The sequence below is a fragment of the Notamacropus eugenii genome, chromosome 5 (genome assembly GCF_028372415.1).
Source record: "Notamacropus eugenii isolate mMacEug1 chromosome 5, mMacEug1.pri_v2, whole genome shotgun sequence".
In the NCBI taxonomy this organism is placed as follows: domain Eukaryota; kingdom Metazoa; phylum Chordata; class Mammalia; order Diprotodontia; family Macropodidae; genus Notamacropus; species Notamacropus eugenii.
Window position 1 is genome coordinate 230,547,954 of NC_092876.1, and position 19,106 is coordinate 230,567,059.

A 19,106-nucleotide genomic window follows, 5' to 3' on the forward strand; every position below is an offset into this window, starting at 1 on the left:
TCTATCAAATCATGACTAACTTCATCTCTGAAGAGCAATACATCATTCATTTATGAAATGTGAACTACCATTTGGTACACATCCTGATTTTCTCAAGAGAAAGAGAAAATAAATTATCAACTTTTTTCAATTTTAAAAAGCATGAACTTTGTCAAAATTATACTTTGTGGAATGGCAGTCAGCAATAACTGGACAAGGAGAAGGATGGTATTTGGGGCTTCTGAGTTTACTTAGGCAGTGCTGCAATTTAAATAAGACGATTAATATACAATATCCATGTGTATCTACATATATGTATATGTATGCACAGCTATAATTCATTTTATTCATTCATTAATCCAACAAGCATTTATTTTAAAATCTACTCCCAAAGTACCAGGCTAAGAGCTAGCAATAAAAAAGAAGAAAAAACACAGTCCTTGTCCTCAAGGAGCTTACATTCCACTGGGGAAAGCAATATAAAACATAACTAAATCAATACAATTATGTACAAAGCAAATACACAGTAGTTTTGGAGGGCAGGGAGAAGAGCTCTAATAACCAGGGAGGTCGGAAAATGTTGTAATGTTCAATGCTGGTTTGCCTCAGCTTCCTCATCTGTACAATGAGAATAATGATAGTACTTATCTCCCAGCATTATTGTGAAATAAAATAGTATCTATAAAAAAGCACTGATACAGTTATTATTATTATTAGTATACCTCTAACAATCTGGCTTCCACAACCTTCCCAGTCTAATTTCAGACTATTCCTCCATTCAAGAACTGTATGTTCCAGTCAAACTGAACTAATGGATATTTTCTAAATGCTGCATCCTATCTCTTACCTCCTGGTTCTTATGAAAGCTCTTTGCCATGCCTAAAATATGCTCCCTCCTCATCTCTTGCCTCTCAGAATTGTTACTTACACCTTCAAGGCTTGGTTCAGGAGCCAAGTCCCTGGTGAGATACTGAGACACCTCATTTGTCAGTCCTCTCTTCTTTCTCCATTTATTTTGTACTAGTCTGGTTTCATTACATGTTTCATCCCCCAGGTAGAAAGTAAACACCTTGAGGAGAGGGACTGTTTGACTTTTTCTTTTCTCTGTATCCCCAAGAGGTAGCACAAGACACAATAAATCACTGATAAAGTAAACTGAATTCCTGAAACTGAAATTCCCTAAAATACAGGATTGATTTTGCAAATAAGTGTCCACTTACAGCGTTCCTCTTTCTCATCACTTCCATCCCCACAGTCATCCTCCTGGTTGCAAAGCTCATGGCTATAAATGCAACGATTATTTTCACATCGGAACCGAAATGGTGGTTCACAGGGATTATCCACTAAAAAGCAAGAAAGTGAGATTAAACTACGGATACATGTTAGGAGAACATCACTGTAATAGAAAGTCACTGCCAGAATCATACTATTTTTCTTTTAAAATAATCCAGAAGATATTCCATTTAAATCTGATCATAATGTGTCCAGCATCATCATTACAACCCTCATTCATGGGCTCATTAAACTAAGTTTCTCAAGAGCAATGATTATCTTTTGTCTTTCTTTTTATCCCTCATACTTACTACAGCACCTATCACATAGCAGATTTAGAGCTAGAATAGATCTCAAATGTCTTCTAGTCCAACACACTCATTTGTTGATGAGGAAATTAAAACTCAAAGAGACTGAGGGATTTGTCCAGAGTCACTAGTAAGTCAGCCAGCAAGTAAACAGCATTGCTTTGAATTCCCTGACTGAATATATATATATATATATATATATATATATATATATATATATATATATATATATATATATATATATATATATATATACCATCCATATCCATCTTATCACTCCATCATACATTTGTCTTTGAATTCCTACCTAGTTAATCTTGTGTGTGTGTGTGTGCACGCATGTGTGTGTGATATCTTCTTTCCTAGTGTATAAGCAACTCAAGAGGGAAGAATATGTCCTCAACTGATTTTGCGTCCACTATGACCTACGATGATGGACAAGATAGATAAATAGCTGGCCTTAGAGTCATGAAGACTCTTGGTCCAATCCTGACTCTCATGCATGCTAGCAAATCTCTTCACCTCTCAGTGCCCTAGTCCACTCTCTTAGACTGTGAGTGGTCAGTCTGCACTGGTAAAGGGAGATTTCACAAATAGATCCAATCTCTCCCCATGCCAAATTAAACCCTAATACAAAACCCAAACACACACACACACACACACACACACACACACACACACACACCGCTTAGTAAGTTCTTCCTGAATGAAATAAAGTTACACTTTGCTTTCAAATATAGGGCATAAGCTATTTAATTTGCTTTTAAAAATTGCATGTTTAAAATGCTTTAAAAATATGAGAGGTTATTAATGAAGAGTCTTTAGGAGGGAAATGGGAGAACTATATGAAAAATGAGATGTTCATTTTTGACAAAAATGTTTTATTCAAATTTAATTGAAAATGAATTCTTTTCACCCAAAAGTTAGACATAAAATTTTAAACACATTTGTGAATGTGATTATAATCAATCAATTAACAAGCATTAATGAAGCACCTACTGTGTGTCACATCCTGTGCTCAGCATTGGAGACAGAGATACGATACATGAAACAATCACCATTTGCAAGCTTATGTTCTAACAGATAAATATACAAATACACCCAGAATAACTATATAGCTATATCTGTAAAAGAAACTAGCCTTCCTTCCCTACCATTTAAAGATTTATTTTTAAAACTGTAGACACTTCTCTTGTTTAAGGACTATCAGTTCCCAATTCCCTACCTCACTCACAGTTTCAGGCATCTAAGATAGTTGCTTAGAATTTAACAAGCAAGGAAGTATAAAGAGTGGCAGTATGGAGCCCCTATAAAAATGTACTTGAAATGAATTAGAGTAACTCTTCATGGTGTGAAGGAAAATAGCCATAGATCACCATGACTCGATAAGACACTTTAAAATGGTAACTAATGAGAAGAGAGAAGGGCTTAGAAATAGAGAGATGGTAAGTTCTTAAAGAGAAATGACTGGAAGTCTTCCTTTCTACAGAAAAAACCTCTATCCACTGTAGTAGTGAGTCTCTATTTTGATCTTGTGATACCCCAGAGTGTCTCTCATTATTTCAAAGGAAGCTGTAAAAATCTTACAACATAATTCAGTTTAGTTCATTTTCATTTCAAAATGCAAATATATGTCATACAGAATGGCAAGAATGTCAGAGGTCCCCAAAGGTATGAAATTGCTACCTCAAGAAAAAGGTACTAGGAACAAACTATCCTTGTTCCATGTGATTCTCCATCACCCCAACGATCAAATACAAAATTCTCTGGCATTCAAATCCCTTCATAGCCTAGTATCCCTGTACCTTTCCTGTTTTCTCACACATACTCTTCTATTCAGGGACATTGGCCTCATTGCCTTCTTCAAATAAGACACTCCATCTCCCAATTCTGGGCATTTCTGTTAGCTTTCTGGGTGTATGCTCCCTCTCAAATCCGCCTCTTAGCTTACATGACCTTCAAATTGCAGCTAAAATCTCACCTCCTACAGGAAGCCTTTTCCAATACCTCTCAATTCTGGTGTCTTCCCTCTGTTGATTATTTCCTATGTATCATATATGTATATGTGTATGTGTGCACATATATATACACACACTATATACACACACAAAACACATACTACATATACATACACACATACACATACCATATATACACATATACATACTATATATGTGCATACACACTATATATGACATATACACACATACTATATGTATACGCTGTATATGTATATACACATACTATATATGTACATACACACCGTATATATACACACACAACATATACACACACACACACACACACATACACTGCATGTGTGTATGTATATCTTCTCTGTACATAGTTCTTTTCACATTTTCTCCCCTCTTATACTAGGAGCTTCTCAAAGACAGGGATTGTCTTTTGCCTTCTTTGTATCCCCCACATTTAGCATAGTACATAGCACATAATAGGTTTTTCATAAATGCTTAACAAATGACTGACTCCATGTGAGAGAGTTAACGCATTCATTCTGTTTTCTGCCCTTACAGCACAGGTGAAGCTCCTCATCAGAACCGTCCCCGCAGTCATCATCACCGTCACACTTCCAGAATGGCTGGATACAGACATGATTCTTACACTCAAACATGGTGGCTGCACAGTATGTGCCATTAGGATAACGGGTGGCTAGTGTGGAAAAAGAGATGTGGCTCAGTTACTGGAAAGGTTAATAACTGGGAGCAGGGGAAAGGCAATTCTCATTTCCTTCAGATGCTCTACTCTGTTTTTCCTTTCATTGATCTAACACTAGATGCCATCTTATTCTTGCTTGCCATACCCTTAACACAGCAGCTGAAAATCTCTAATATACAATGGAAAATGTAATGTAATGGCATGTAATAACATCTTTAGGGCTAGGATTGAAAACTTTCTATTTCCATATACAATCTCTGCCCAGATAGAGTAGAAAAGACTAGTTCTCATTACTACTGAAAATCAGGTCTGTATAGATTGTAATGATTGTTTCCACTAAGAATCTGTTTATCATAAAAAGCTATTTGCAATGAATATTCATTAAGTTGTTCATGAGAGTGAATGGGCCCACAACTATTGGTTAATGACTGAATCTTAATAGCCTGCTTTTACTCATTGTTTTTCTATTTAAATTTAGAATTTAAGTATTTTATGCTCCATGAATTCATGTTTCACTTCTGATCAAAATTTTTTTACACTATTTTTTAGTTATTTTTTGTGTGCATTGTTTTCATCTGACCTATGTTTCTATCTCACATAACTATTAATAATAATAAAATCATTTTATAGAGAGTTTTACAAACATGATTATAAAATGTCTATTCCTAGCTGTTGGCTTCATCATAGTAATAATAACAAGAAAAATAAAGGCATTTATAGAGAGCTATACAAATATGATTGTATTGTTTAGAGTTACATTTCCTCTTCATTTTATCCATGTCATTTAGTCCTCACAACCACCCTGGGAGATGGATGGGACAAGTATCATCATTTTACAGATGAGGAAACAGGCAGATAAAATGTAAGAAACTTGAGCAGGGTCATAGAGGTATCCAAAAACTCAAGCCTTCCTGACTCGAAGTCCACCACTCTGTTCACAGCACCAATACAATTGGTCTGCTGTGCTTCTATCAAAATGAAATAATTCAGTCACACATTCAAGATAGTTAGTGATCACCTACAGGCAATTTCATTATCACAGACACAGTCACTACTGCCATTTTAAGGGATTTTATTGATAAATTCTTTTGTGTTGGCTCTTGCATGTATATGAATTATACTGACTGAGGAATCAGATAAAACTCAATCAACAGACTAAATCAGACCCCTGTGATAATTGTTAGTTACCTATGAAGGCTGAATAGAAGCAGCTAAGGCATTTTGTCCCCCAAAATGGGCTCACTTAATCACATTGTTTCCTCATACATGCTTTCATTACAAATAGCTAGACTGACTCACGGCAGCTGGCTTCATCCGAGAAATCGAGGCAGTCAGCACTTCCATCACATTTGAATCGTTCAGGCACACAGTGACCACTAGTGCACTGGAAAAATCCAGGATGGCAGGTCCTCAGTTCTAGAGAATGAAAATTTACCAAAACATTCTTGTTATTCATACTCTGATAACAACAGACCCTAACTAACCCTCATACCTTGGGATCATAGAGTAAGAGCTAGAAAGGTCCACAAAGGTTATCTAGTTCAACACCCTGATCTGAGTAATAAGGAAACTGAGGCCCAGAGAAGTTGACTTGCCCAAAGTCGTAACAGATAGTAGTAAACAGAAGGATTTGAACAGAAATTCTCTGAATACAAATCTGATAAACCTCCCACTATATCATGTTGATCGCAAACCATTCCCTTTCAATATATAGACATGGAAAGTACTGCTCTTAGTATACACATGGTGAAATGCTGTCTTCAGTAACACTTCTGACACACTAAATAATATTCATGTCTTAAGCCTTTAGTCATAGACCTAATTTTCCATCCTTTTGATACGTTCATGGGTCTTTTCCAGACCCATGTCAAGGGGAATGTAAGAGCTGGATAAAGAACCGAGGCAATCTGATTCCTGTTCCAGTGTTCAAGTGTTTGGGACGTTGATCTCTATTTGCATCTCTTTGATGACCACAATCAGGCACATGCAATAAGGAGGATGATAATTGCTTTTGTTTGCATATGATTTGCAAAAATCAATAGATCATAGTGCTATTCTCAGACAATTTCGCAATTAAAACTGAATCAACTAGACTACTATGTGACAAACAGAAAGCAGACAGAGGGGAAAATATTTTAAGTTACCACTTAAATAAAAATATTTCTTCTCATACTGGTATATTATTCAATGTTTACTCTTTCAATGAAACAAATATAGATATAAATATAGGTGTAAATGTAGAGATAGATATGTGTTGTAGGTACCACAATCTCGTTCATCTGAATTATCTTCACAGTCATTGTCATGATCACATATCCATCGGGAAGGAATGCAACGCTGATTGTCACAACGGAATTCACTTTCGGAACATTCCCGAGGGGCTTAGAAAGGAGATAAGGAAATAATTAGCATATGAAAGCTCATTTCTGATCAGCAGGTCAAAGAGAACATCATTCCAAAAGTGCAAACAGGGGCTCTAGACTGAGGTTAATTGAATGAGATGTTCTTAAGGTACAAATTCTCTTGAAATAAATCATTAAATGTCCAACCAATAAAAAAAGATCTGACATCAACTTGAGGTTCCTAAAGAATCCCCTTCAATTGTCCTCAGGGTATCATTTAGGACTTTGTGGGGTATTGAAACAAGAAATGTATCTGGCTTATGAAAATAAAGGCTAACTTTTCACAAACAATAGGCAGGAACAAAATGCAATTAGGAGAAGAAACAGTCTGCACTCAATATCTCTGATGAATGTCTGGTGTCAAAGATATTTGTGGAACTAACAGAAATATATACGTTATTTTGTGTGTGATTATATATATGTAAAACTTTTCATATATATATAATATATAATGCAATCTAGGATCATGTTTCATCACTGGCTCCTTTAGAGAACTCAAGGTGATCCCTTTATTCCCTCTCTCTGAAAAAAATGTTGTAAAAGCATTACTTTCAATGATTGCATATATGACACTGTTTAGTTCCCTTCTGATTCTTGCATTTCTTTCTGATGGAACCGAAACACGTAACTATGATGATGACGATGATGATGATGATGATGATGATGATAATGATGATGATGATGATGCATTGTCATCTTTGGTGGGCTTAATAAAATTTTGCATATCAACAAACTTTCCAATTTTTTATTTGAAGTAGCTTCCTTTAATGCTTTATGAATCTGTGGTTTTGAGGATTTAATGTAAATCCTCCTTGACTTGAGTTGCTGTGGCTGAAAAAAATCATCATCTAATGGCCAGTCTTTTGGTGATGAATCTAATTCCAGTTAACTAGGCTGGTTTGTAGACAACAGATACCTATTACTGGACCAACACTTGAGTCTTTCCATGCAGATCTTGAAGTCTCCTAGCACAACCTCCCAAAACCCAAGGTTACCTCTACAATCCAAAGAAGAGCTAGAGAAAATTTTCAATAAAAGACATGGCTCACAAGTTAAAATAAAAATAATATCCAATGAACTAATGCAAAAAGTAAGATAAAGGTGGATTAGAGAACAAGCTCAAATTTCAGCATAAGGTAAAGTGTGGAAGCACTAAAAACTCACTGCAGTTCTGCTCATCAGATCCATCCCCACAGTCATCATAAGCATCACATTTCCATCGTAATGGAATACAATGGTGGTTGTTGCAGCGGAAATCTCCCAAAGGATTGCAAGTCAGCTCCTCTGAAATGCACAGGCATTGAAAAAGTTTCAAAAACTATCAGGACAGTAAAAACAAAAACAAACCAAACAACCAACCTCCAAAAGTACTTTACTGTGGAACAAATATAAAATTATACTGCAATGGTGTTCTTAAAGATCTCTAAGGAAAAGCATTCCAGTGCTTTTAAAATGCTCATTGTCAGGTCATTCTTCTTTTTAGCCAATCTAGAGCTTTCGTATTACCAAAAAGCACACCTATTTCCTCTTGCAACATTGCTGGGAAAATGAACAGTTTTCTAGATGGTAGTTTGTATCAAAGTTTGTACCAACAAGTTGCCATCGTTGATCATTTATGCATTATATTTCCATTAGCCAAAAGTTACTATATTTTTGCTCATCTTTTCTCTAGTTCCTCTATTAACCCAGATGAAAACACATATACTTCTGAAGTCTAGGAAAAAATATCTTCCCTCTTCTCCATCCAGATTTCCTTAATATTTCTGCAGTCTTCCAAATCCCTTGAAAATTCTCTCTATATAACCATATATAATTCTCTCTATACAACCATATTTGAAAACAATACATCTAAAAGATCATAAGTTAAATCAGGTAGACCTTCAAAACATGAGAAGCCCAAAGGACCAATACACTGTTATAGAAATGATACACTTTTAGGGGTCTGCTATAAGGGAAAAGAGGAAATTATTAACTTCAGACAAGAGTTTCATATTTGCAAGTACCTCATACATCTCTATAATTGAGTTTACATTTCTTTCTCATCTAGGCATTCATATAGGGTGGGATCTCCATAATGCACCTATAGTTCTTTTGCAATACAGGGTGAATAACAGAGGGGCGACAGATGTGGAAGAGAAGGATAGGAAATGTACATTCAGCTGCCACGAGAGGGAGGTAGGGAGATTTAACAAACCTATCTTTCTACCCTCGGATCCTGATCCCAAACCATACCACAGCCTTGCTCATCACTGTTGTCCCGGCAGTCATCATAGCCATTGCACAGTGCCCACCGTGGAACACAACGGTAATTTGTTCTACAGCTGAAATCCGTGTGGTTGTCACAAAGATAGTCAGGTCCCACTGAAATGAATGGTATTTTGAGTCAGAATCATGTCTGAAGTTAATTATATCTACACCTCAAACACATTTACCAATCTTCAATAGATATTCAGGAATAGCAACCATCAAAAAACAACCTTTGACTATTTTCAAAGCATTTTCATATCCATTATTTCACCTCCCAAAACTTATGTGAAAATAAACAGGGAAGGTAGTATCTGCCATTTTAAAGTTAAGGAAACAAGTGAAAGGATGAGCGATTTTTGCCCACGGAGACAAAATAAATAATAAAGCAAGCACTTGAACTGAAATCTTTTTCCTTGGTGTCCTGTCATCTTTCCACTACATTACATCCTATCTTCAACAATGGTATAATTGTACTAGTAACATCAAACTAACAACAAAAATGTTACTTAATTGGGATCATAAATCTAGAGTTGGAAGAGACTTCAGAGATCATCTTGTTCAACTCCTTCATTTTACAGATGAATGAACTGAGGCCCAAGGAAGTTAAGTGACTTGCCCAAGATCATCCATCAATGAACATCAGAGGTAAGATGTGAACCCAAGACTTCTGACTCCAAAACCAGTTCCATGGCCCCATTGTTCCCACTCTCTTCCTCAACAAGCTGCAGGTTTCAAGTTCTTTCACTTTCACTTAAACCTTTAGTTCTCACTTGTTTTCTCATCAAATCCTAAACTGATTAATCTTCACTAATGCACTTAATTACCCTTGGAGAAATCTGGTTTCAAGATACTGAGCACCTGAGAACTGGGCATGTTTACAAGAAAGATGGCATCCCTTTACCCTTTAGTCTAAGAGTCAGAAATGGGAGCTGGGATAAGACATGGAGATATTGATTGATGAGAAACGAGATTAATGAGGACAGCAGCAGCACCTGGGATTGCAGGAAAGCTGCCAGTTCTTAATGCCCGGTGTCCCACATCTTTTCATGCCCAAATCTGAAAGGCTGAAAGGTTCATGCTAAAGCTGAAATAAACTTCATGTCTGATACTGAATATACAATATGATAATAACAATATTTATTTTAAGGTGTTAAAGTGCTTTACAAGTAATATCTCATCTGAGCCTCACAACAACCCTTTGTAATACTATTAATGCTAATATTATTAATATTAACCTTGCTTTATTGAAAAGGAAACAAGGGTTCAGAGGTTAAGTGACTTGCCTAGGGTCACACTAGTGTCAGAGCAAGATTCAAGCCAGGTTCTCTTGATATGTTTCTTACTCTTGCCCCTGATCCCACGTTGCCTTAGTTGTAGAGAGTCAACAGAGATGCAAGAGTTGGCACTTACTACATTCATGAATAGGCTCATCAGAGTGGTCGCCACAGTCATTGTCCACATCACACTTCCAGGATTGAGGAATGCAGCGGCCATTGTCACACTTGAACTGGCCTGGCAAGCAGGTCCTGCTGGCACAGTGAGCGCTATCTTCATCGGAATTATCACCACAGTCATCTTCAGTGTCACACTGCCAAGCTTCAGGGATGCAGCGTTTGTTTGCGCACTGCCACTGATGGGTTTCACACTGGTGATTCACTGAAAAGATCAAATATTCAGAGAAATGCTCTGCCGGTAGTAAGAGTCTGTATTTCTTGTTTATTTCAGAAATTTCTATAGGACAGGAACCTTGCTTTCTTCATACAGAGCCTATCATAGAACTCCGAAAGCTCTTATTGTCTGAACCACTCCTTTGGACCATATTCTTCACAATTTTATCTTCTAATAACTTATTATGACATAGGGGTGACCTTGCAATTCTCAAACACTGTTCTAGATGAAAGCAAGCTATAGCAGGTCTTATCAAGTTGAAAAGTCTTGAAAACCTCACAAAGGATTGTGTCAATCATTTTGAAGATACCCTAGCTAAATTTTGGGGGGGTCATTACTAGCGGGTTGGAAACTGGGTAATGAAGCTTTTGGGACACATTAATCAATAAACCAATGAATTAATAAATATGCTAGTATATGTTAGGTACTGGATAGGTGCTAGGAAAGCAGAAACATAAATAAAATAGCACTTTTGCTCAAACTTACGGTCTACAGAAATAATGTATGGAAGAGTGAAGCACAATGTCACTGGAATAATAATAGCTAGCACTTAGATAGTCCTTTAGAATTTATAGCATGCTTTATTAATATCACGTCATTTTATCTTCACAACAACTCTGGGAGATGAGTTATAATGACTCCTTTTTTACTTATTTGCAAATGAAAGAACTGAGTCAGGCAGACGTTTGCAAGACTTGCTTAAGAGTCACAGAGCTATTAATTGTCTGAAGTAAAACTGGAATTCAGTTCCTCCTGACTAGAGATCTATCATAATATTCACTGCGCCACCTAGCTGCCTCTCAGAAAAAGTGATGAATGCTTCAAGAGTGGAAACACTGTCAGCTGGTTTTTCATAATATAGAATATAGAACCAGGAACAAAGAACTAGATTGTCTCTGCTTCCCTAGCTCTAAAATGGGAAACATAATACAGCACATATAAAGAATTTGTCTTATAGTGAACTCAGGCTCTCCAAAGCTCCTTAAAAAAGAAAGGGGGAGCACAGAGACTATGTCTTCACCTAGTTCTTGGAATTAGTTCTGGGTTTGTAGTGTATGTCATGATCCAAAACAACCAACTTTAATAATGATTTATGATAGGGCAAGATGATTCAACATACCACAAAGAACATGGTCCTCATCTGATCCATCAGGACACTCTCTCAAGGCATTACATAGGAAATGTGGATTTGTGCAATTCCCATCACTGCATTGGAACTGTCCAAGTTGACAATATCGCTGTGGGCAAGTTGATGGCTCATCTGAACCATCCCTGCAATCTCTCTGTCCATCACATTTCCACCAGATAGGGATACACCTACCAAGATACACCTACCATTTACTTTATGTCAAGTAGTATTTTCCTGTTGTCATCACAAAACACCAGAAGTGACTGAATATCATGAAAATAGAGGCTTACCATTAAATGTCAAGAGAGGATTTTAATTCTTTCGTAACTACATTTAGACCTTGAAGTTAATGAACTAAGTCTAAGTTACTAAGTGTACATTAAGATGGATAATATATTTAACAAGTGGATGAGATAGATTCAAATACATGATGATAATACATGATGATAAATAATATGCTTCAAAAACTAAAATGATGCCATTGGCCCACCAGCATGCATTCCAAATTATTTTATGAGTTTGTGCTAATCCAGCCATACTTTCTAGCTTGTTTCTCTTTGTGATCGGTGGCTTAGTGACTCTCTCATGTTAGGGGCAAAGCACGCAGTCATGAAACAGAGCAATGCTAGATGATCTATGTTAGAACTGAAACCAAAATTATACTTTCATTAGTATAGTGCCCAAAACAGCAAAGCTAAGAAGTTCATAGAAAAGAATCCGCTACTAGACAAAGAACAAGCTATGAAACCGATGATCAATGAATATTTGTTGTTATTTTCGTGATGCTATTTTATATACTCTGCCCTTAAAATTTATTAAATTTGATTGATGCAGAAAAGAGGGTTTACTTCCTCATTAGAAAAACAACACATTACAAAACAATCATGATAATTTGGACTCAAAATTTCTAAAGAGAACCATCTTAAAATTGCCAGCTCACAGTAAACAATGGGACAGTCTGAGCTATACTTGAAATAGCCATAAACTTAATTAATTAAAAATCTCTAAAATGGGAGACCTTAAAGTATGATGAGGAGAATGTTGGGAGGTGGATGACATACCTTTCGCTGTCGCCACACAAGAACTGGGTACTAGAGCACATGGGCAGGCAATGTGTCACACTGCCAAGTTGAAGAGTCTGGAAGTTGTCTGGACATTCACAGGTGAAACCCTGTCCACCCGCTTTGATGAGGCAGAGATGGGAGCAGCCTCCATTGTTGGTACCACATGGATTATTTACTAAGGAAAGAGAAAAAAAAAACCAAATGGTTCTTTTTCAAAAAGAAAAAGCCACTCCCAAGATTGTTTGATTGCTCTAACTGAAATTAAGACCCTACCTTTAATATTTTCTCTTATGGAATGAGAAAATTAACTTTCTGAGTTATTCTGCTTTGCTAACAATTCAGAGCTGGGGCTAACTACAGAACTATTTAAGTAACAGGTGGCAAATCAAATCCATCCAGGTGCTGTCAGTAGTATGAAGTCAACGTTCTAGCTAGAAAAGATAGTAGGACCCAGCAGACAATCAAGAAGATAAACTCATATTCATGTGTTCAGAAACCAAATGAGATCAGACTTGAACTAAAAAAAATTAGGAACACATAAACTGAACGCATTTTTCCTTTCCATTTTCAACAAAATGTTCATGGGGTTTTCTTAGGAATTTTTGTTTCCTAAGAATGCTAAGATTATAAATTTCAGACAGAAACTATCTTCTCTCATTCTAGTGATATAGATAATAGCAAAAGAGAAGGGCTTTCGTCCCCAATACTTAGCAGAAAATTGACAAGTGGAGGCAGAGCCTCACTCATTTTGTAGTCTGGTAAGACCATGAGTGGGTCTGCAGATGTTTGTGAGCCTCTGTGTAAGGCTGCTGAAAAGTCATCTAAAGAATATTCATTTTGGAAATGTCATGAGTATGGTCATATACACAGCTTCAATTTTACAATACCTACCCTTTTTTCTAAATTCTAAATTCATCATCCAATGTTATGTCATTTTCACATTTAACAAGGATGAAAAGAGTACATGTTCAGCATGTAAAAACACTTCCACCAAGAAAGCATCCATCCACAAAATTCCAAAGAATCCAACAAAGGGGCAGCAATGTTAAGCAAATGTTGGGGAGAAAAAAATACCCTCACCTTCATGTTTCTGAGACAATGGAATAAGGTGCCCATTTCATTAGTCTGTCTTAAAGTACTACAGAGCCTTCACACAGCTCCATATGCAAATAAGTATGAGACATTTTTGTTGATTAAAACTACAGAATCTCCTTCCCTAGAGAGCCATTAAAAATGGGTTGATCTTTACAAATAGGTTACAATTTAAGAATAAAGCTTTTAGAGGCAGTCTTGTACATGGAGTCAGGGAATAGGCCCAGTGACCTACAGCAGACTTTCAAACCAACAGTTCCCTGATACTGTATACACATATCGTCTTTGAAAAGTGAAAAAATTTCCTAAGAATAAGATTTCATGTTTACAAGAGACCAACATAAGACCTACTTAATCTGAAGCAGACAAAGGTAAATGGATATGAGCTGATTCTATAACTATTTGCTCACCAATCGGCTGTCTGTATGGGTGATATACATGGATATCAAATGGTCTGTGTGTAGTATTCACCAGCACCATTCTGCCAGACCCATTATATTTGTTTCCCTTTTCAACTGTTCTTGTGTTCCAATCAGTCCAAAATATGGTGTCTTCAAAGATTGTAACAGCAAAGGGGTGAGGCAAAGTCCCATCAAACACTGTGTGCCGATGTCGTCCCTCCAAATCGGAGAATCTAGGCAGCAGAAAAAATGTCATACCATGATAAATGTCACCCAGTGAACAAACATTTACTTTCTAAGATAACTAAAATTTTAGACCAAAGTAATTGTTTTTCAAAACGACATTCTGTTTGACTGAACAAACTATAAAGCTGAAGAAATCATGATTTTAAAATAATATTTAAATACAACTTTAGAGGTTCCAAAAACCTAAATGATAGCTGCTGTCTAATCACAGTGAAAATTTCTCTTTAATACCTGGGTTAGAAGCTTTAAAACTAGGAAGCCCTGGGTTCGCAGAGGATAGAGCTCCATGATTGGAACTCAGGAAGACTCATCTTCCTGAGTTCAAATCTGGGTTTAGATTCTTACTAGCTGTGTGACCCTGGGCAAGTCACTTAACCCTGTTTGTCTCAGTTTCCTCATCCATAAAATTATCTGGAGAAGGAAATGGTAAACTACTCTGGTATCTTTACCAAGAAAACTCCAAACAGGATCATGAAGAATTGGAAACAACTGAAACTAACACAATACCACCATCAACAAAATATAACCATTGAGTGAGTAACTTAACCTCTTAATGTTCTAGGTACCTCTCTAACACTATAAGTAGCACAGAAGGTGACAATATACACTGAGAAAGGGAATTTCCTATTCTGGAAGTTCCCCATACCAATTAAATCATAGATCTAATTCCTATCCCTCTTCCCTAACTTTAGCACTCTTCTTAATATTCAAACAGAAGGAAAAAATTCATGGAAACATAAAGCTAAATGTTGTCTTCTTAAAGCTTTACTTCTCAGTGTATAAACATTTCACAGAAAAATTTGATCCTTTGAGCCACCGAAGTAAATATTCAACTGAGTTAAGTTACAGTTTAAGGGTCTAATTTTTACATATCTAAAGTATATCCATTTTGCATATTTGAACAGTATTTATAATATTTATTTAGTTCTAGTAACCTCTAAAGAAACTTTGGGTATGACAAATATCATTTTTCAGATTCATAAATTGAAATGCAAACTAGCTCTGTCATTTGATTCAGATGCTATATGATATTCACAGCAAAGCTCTCAGCTTTTCTCTGTGCCAATTTAAGCAGATGGTTTCCCTTTTGGTATGATTGGTAAAGTGGGAATAATAATGCTTGCACTACTGATCTCATAATATGGTACTGAGGAAAGTGCTTTGGAAACCTTAAAAGGCTGTATAAATATAAAATGTACTTAGTATTACCAAGTGCCTACAAGTTAGGGGTCCTGAGTGCAAAAGTAGTTGCTACCCTTTCCTCTCACAAGGCAGATCAGGAAGTCAATGCGCCTATTGGCAGGCAACCCCAGGATAGATAAGAATCATCTAAGAGATAACTGCAGAAAATTTAGAAGAGTCTTTTGAGGTTACATAAAATACTGTATTTGTATACATTATTTACCTCTACTATATCTGACAAACTTTCAGAACCAAACAGCCCAACAAAGGTTTGAAAGATTTTGGACCAGCCAAGAAGTTACAGGGTCCTCTTTGGTCAACCCTTTAATTCTAACAGTTTTGGGGGTAGAGGTTCAAATCTGTGAATTCAGGTGGAGATGTGTTGGAGTAGAAATTTTCTCCACCAATGTAGACTACAACCCATTTGTTTCTTATAGCCTTGGAGTATTGCCTAGAACTCTAAGAGAATGTGACTTGCCATATTTTAAAACTGGCGATAATGAAGAAATTTCAAGATTACAGAGAGGAAAGGTGTAGAGCAGTTTTGTGAAATCAGTGAGGAGAGTACTTGGTGTATGAACTGGATGATTTGTCCTGTTCAATGTTCTAGGTCCTTCCCTTTCACTCTTTTTCTCTCAGCTAGTAAGATTTGCTATATGATGCTGAGACAGAGACCAGAGCTTCAGAGCTCCAAAATGCTGCCAGAAGGGAATGACAGCACAATAGGCTGAATGAGTTAATCCACTGGTGCTGCTGAATGTGTCTGGTTTTGCCTCAGAAACATACTTGTCCAGCCAGGATGACTATAATCCATGTAAGTCATATGTATTTTATTTAATAACGTATTATTGTCTTATCCTTTTGTTTTTCATTGAACAATATATCTTTGGATACATTTTGAAATATCACATTTGGCATAAAGGCTCACATGTAGAAACCAATTTAATAATGATCGAATCTACTGCTATCTAAAACAACTATTTATCAGTGAGACAAGATCCTCCTTCCTATTTTTGTTTTCTCTAATATAGAATAATGTTGCCCAGAGAATAAAAATAATAATTATCATATCTTTTAGCACTCAAAGATTTACAAAGCATGTACATCACAAGAATTCTGTAAGTTCAACTAGAATTATTTCCACTATTCAGATGAAAAACTGAGATGCAAAGTTATTTTTATTACTAAAAATAATAAAATTAATAGGAAGAGTCTACTAGGTAATGAAAATTTTTGGCTGATCTATTCATGAAGACCATCCACCAAGAATGATATGAGTTGCAGTTCACACTGATAGAAGAATGAAACATTGGTCCTTGAAGTAAAGATCATAAGACAGGATCATAATACTCTTAAGATGAAAGATAAATTAGTGATCACTGGATCACTGGATCACAGATTTAAAACTGGTAGGAACCTCAGAGTTCATCTATCTACCAGGGGTGCAGCCTCAAGGCCACATGTGGCCCTCAAGGTCCTCAGGTGCAGCCCTTTGATTGAGTTCAAACTTCACAGAACAAATTCCCTTAATAAAAGAATTTGTTCTGTAAAACTTGGACTCAGTCAAAAGGATGCACCCAAGGACTTAGAAGGCCACATGTGGCATCAAGGCTGCAAGTCTCCCACCCCTGATGCTAGTTCAACATACTCATTACAGATGATGAATTTAAGATCAAGCTGCCATTTGTATTGTTTTCTGGAGCTTCAAAAATGTGTTTCTCAGAACAGCTATGAGGAAGATAATATAATTATAACTAATTCCCACCTGACAGGTGAGGAAACTAAAATTCAGAATGGAAATGTTAGAACAAAAATGTGGATGAAGTGGACCCTGTAGAACTTTGTACTTTACTGAGGGGTATAAGTGTAAACACATCATCATTATGATACATTGTTACATATGGACCAACTAAATGTAAAACAAATTAATAAAATCTAAGTTTGCCCCCTGATATTTGGTAGGAAAAGTTACCCAGTTCCTTTATTCTTCTCTATGTACGTACTCAATGTAGCTCAGATGGGCATCTGACCAGTATAACTTGTCATTGGTGTAATCAATGGTGATTCCATTGGGCCATGATAACTTGGTAGAGATAATCACAGTTTTATTGGTTCCATCCATGCCCACTCTCCCGATGTATGGTCGGTCTGCCCAGTCTGTCCAGTAAACCTGCCTATTTAAACAAACAATTTTGTCAGTTTTTGAATATAAAATCTGGTGGTAAAGACTAATAGCTTCCTTCTGTTCTATTACAGGGTTGTAGCATAATTTTTAAAATAGAGATTTTTTAAAAGCCTCTGAAGGGGAGGTAATTTTAAAATAGTGCAAAAGAAAGAAGGGAAATGAGGAGCTGGGACACCTAAAAGATGAGGAGGACCAATATGTAGATTTCAGGAACTCTATCATTATCAATCTGTTAATTAAATATTTTGGCTCCATATTGATTTGTGTCAGGTCATCATTTGACTACAAAAGCATGAAGGTGTCTTACCACAAAGAAAACAAAACTACCACCAAACGGTATTTCAGCTGTATAAGCACATAAGTAGACATTTAACTCCCAAGTTAGTACCACAGTAACTATATTCCAGGGAAGAGAAAACTCAGCAAAGACAGTGCTGGAACAGTCTTTGCAAAGACATATGAAGGAAAGGAAACCAATGTTATTTAGAGAAATACATCTATACCCATATTTTGGATGAAGGACAATCCCTCTTGGATACTGGAAGCAAAAGGTGTTGTTGGAGTCCACACAGTGCTCAGCTAGTTTTCGACGGAATCGGCCATCAAGATTGGCAACAAAGAGACAATTGAGGTAGGCATCTAGCCAATACAGCTTTCTGAAATGGACAATGAGAAATTTTTCAAACAGCTATTTTATCCATGCTTTTCACACAGCTTTCAGTACAAACTAACAAAGAGTAATGGTTGGGACCACATATCCAAATACTAAAAGTAGCAGCCAGAGGTGGGAGAGAAGTCAAATATGAGGAATTAGTTTCTTAAATTAAGATAATTTGGGGTACATGAGATTGTGCTAAAAGAACTATGCAGAAATAAGTAAAAGGGTGGAGCTGAAACCAATCCATCATGCTCTTGTGTTTTGATTAGGTAAAAACACTCTGACTAACTCAATCAGAACTGAGTGTGAACAGGGCCTGTACATCATCTTGACTCAGTCAAAGCCATTTGTTCTAGAGACTGAGTCATACTCTAAATAATTTGTACAAAAGGGAGAAACCCATCTCTGCATGAGAGGAAGAAGAAATTCTGAGGAAGCTTTCCCTTTTTATATAGATATCTCAGGGAATTATCTAGTCTCTAATATAATGGCACTAACTAATTCAAAAAGACATGGTTTCAATCCCACCCGCACACAAATATAAAGGTCTGGGACTATTCTTCACATGAGTAATCTGATCACTTTCTTGGTTTCTCA

At 36.4% G+C, this 19,106-nt stretch overlaps 1 protein-coding gene across 2 annotated transcripts in view; it reads right to left on the minus strand.

The window, feature by feature from the left end:
* LRP2 (LDL receptor related protein 2) overlaps positions 1-19,106 on the minus strand; it is a 253,428-nt gene that overhangs the window by 50,592 nt on the left and 183,730 nt on the right. For both annotated transcript variants that reach the window (XM_072612238.1, XM_072612237.1), the window contains exons 51-62: positions 18,355-18,507; positions 17,670-17,840; positions 14,248-14,471; positions 12,743-12,920; positions 11,673-11,869; positions 10,295-10,540; positions 8,870-8,998; positions 7,802-7,921; positions 6,500-6,616; positions 5,535-5,651; positions 4,092-4,229; positions 1,200-1,322 (exon numbers count right to left, since the gene is read on the minus strand). In XM_072612238.1, the coding sequence (XP_072468339.1) occupies positions 1,200-1,322; positions 4,092-4,229; positions 5,535-5,651; positions 6,500-6,616; positions 7,802-7,921; positions 8,870-8,998; positions 10,295-10,540; positions 11,673-11,869; positions 12,743-12,920; positions 14,248-14,471; positions 17,670-17,840; positions 18,355-18,507 (1,913 nt within the window). The remainder of the gene's footprint in view (positions 1-1,199; positions 1,323-4,091; positions 4,230-5,534; positions 5,652-6,499; positions 6,617-7,801; positions 7,922-8,869; positions 8,999-10,294; positions 10,541-11,672; positions 11,870-12,742; positions 12,921-14,247; positions 14,472-17,669; positions 17,841-18,354; positions 18,508-19,106) is intronic.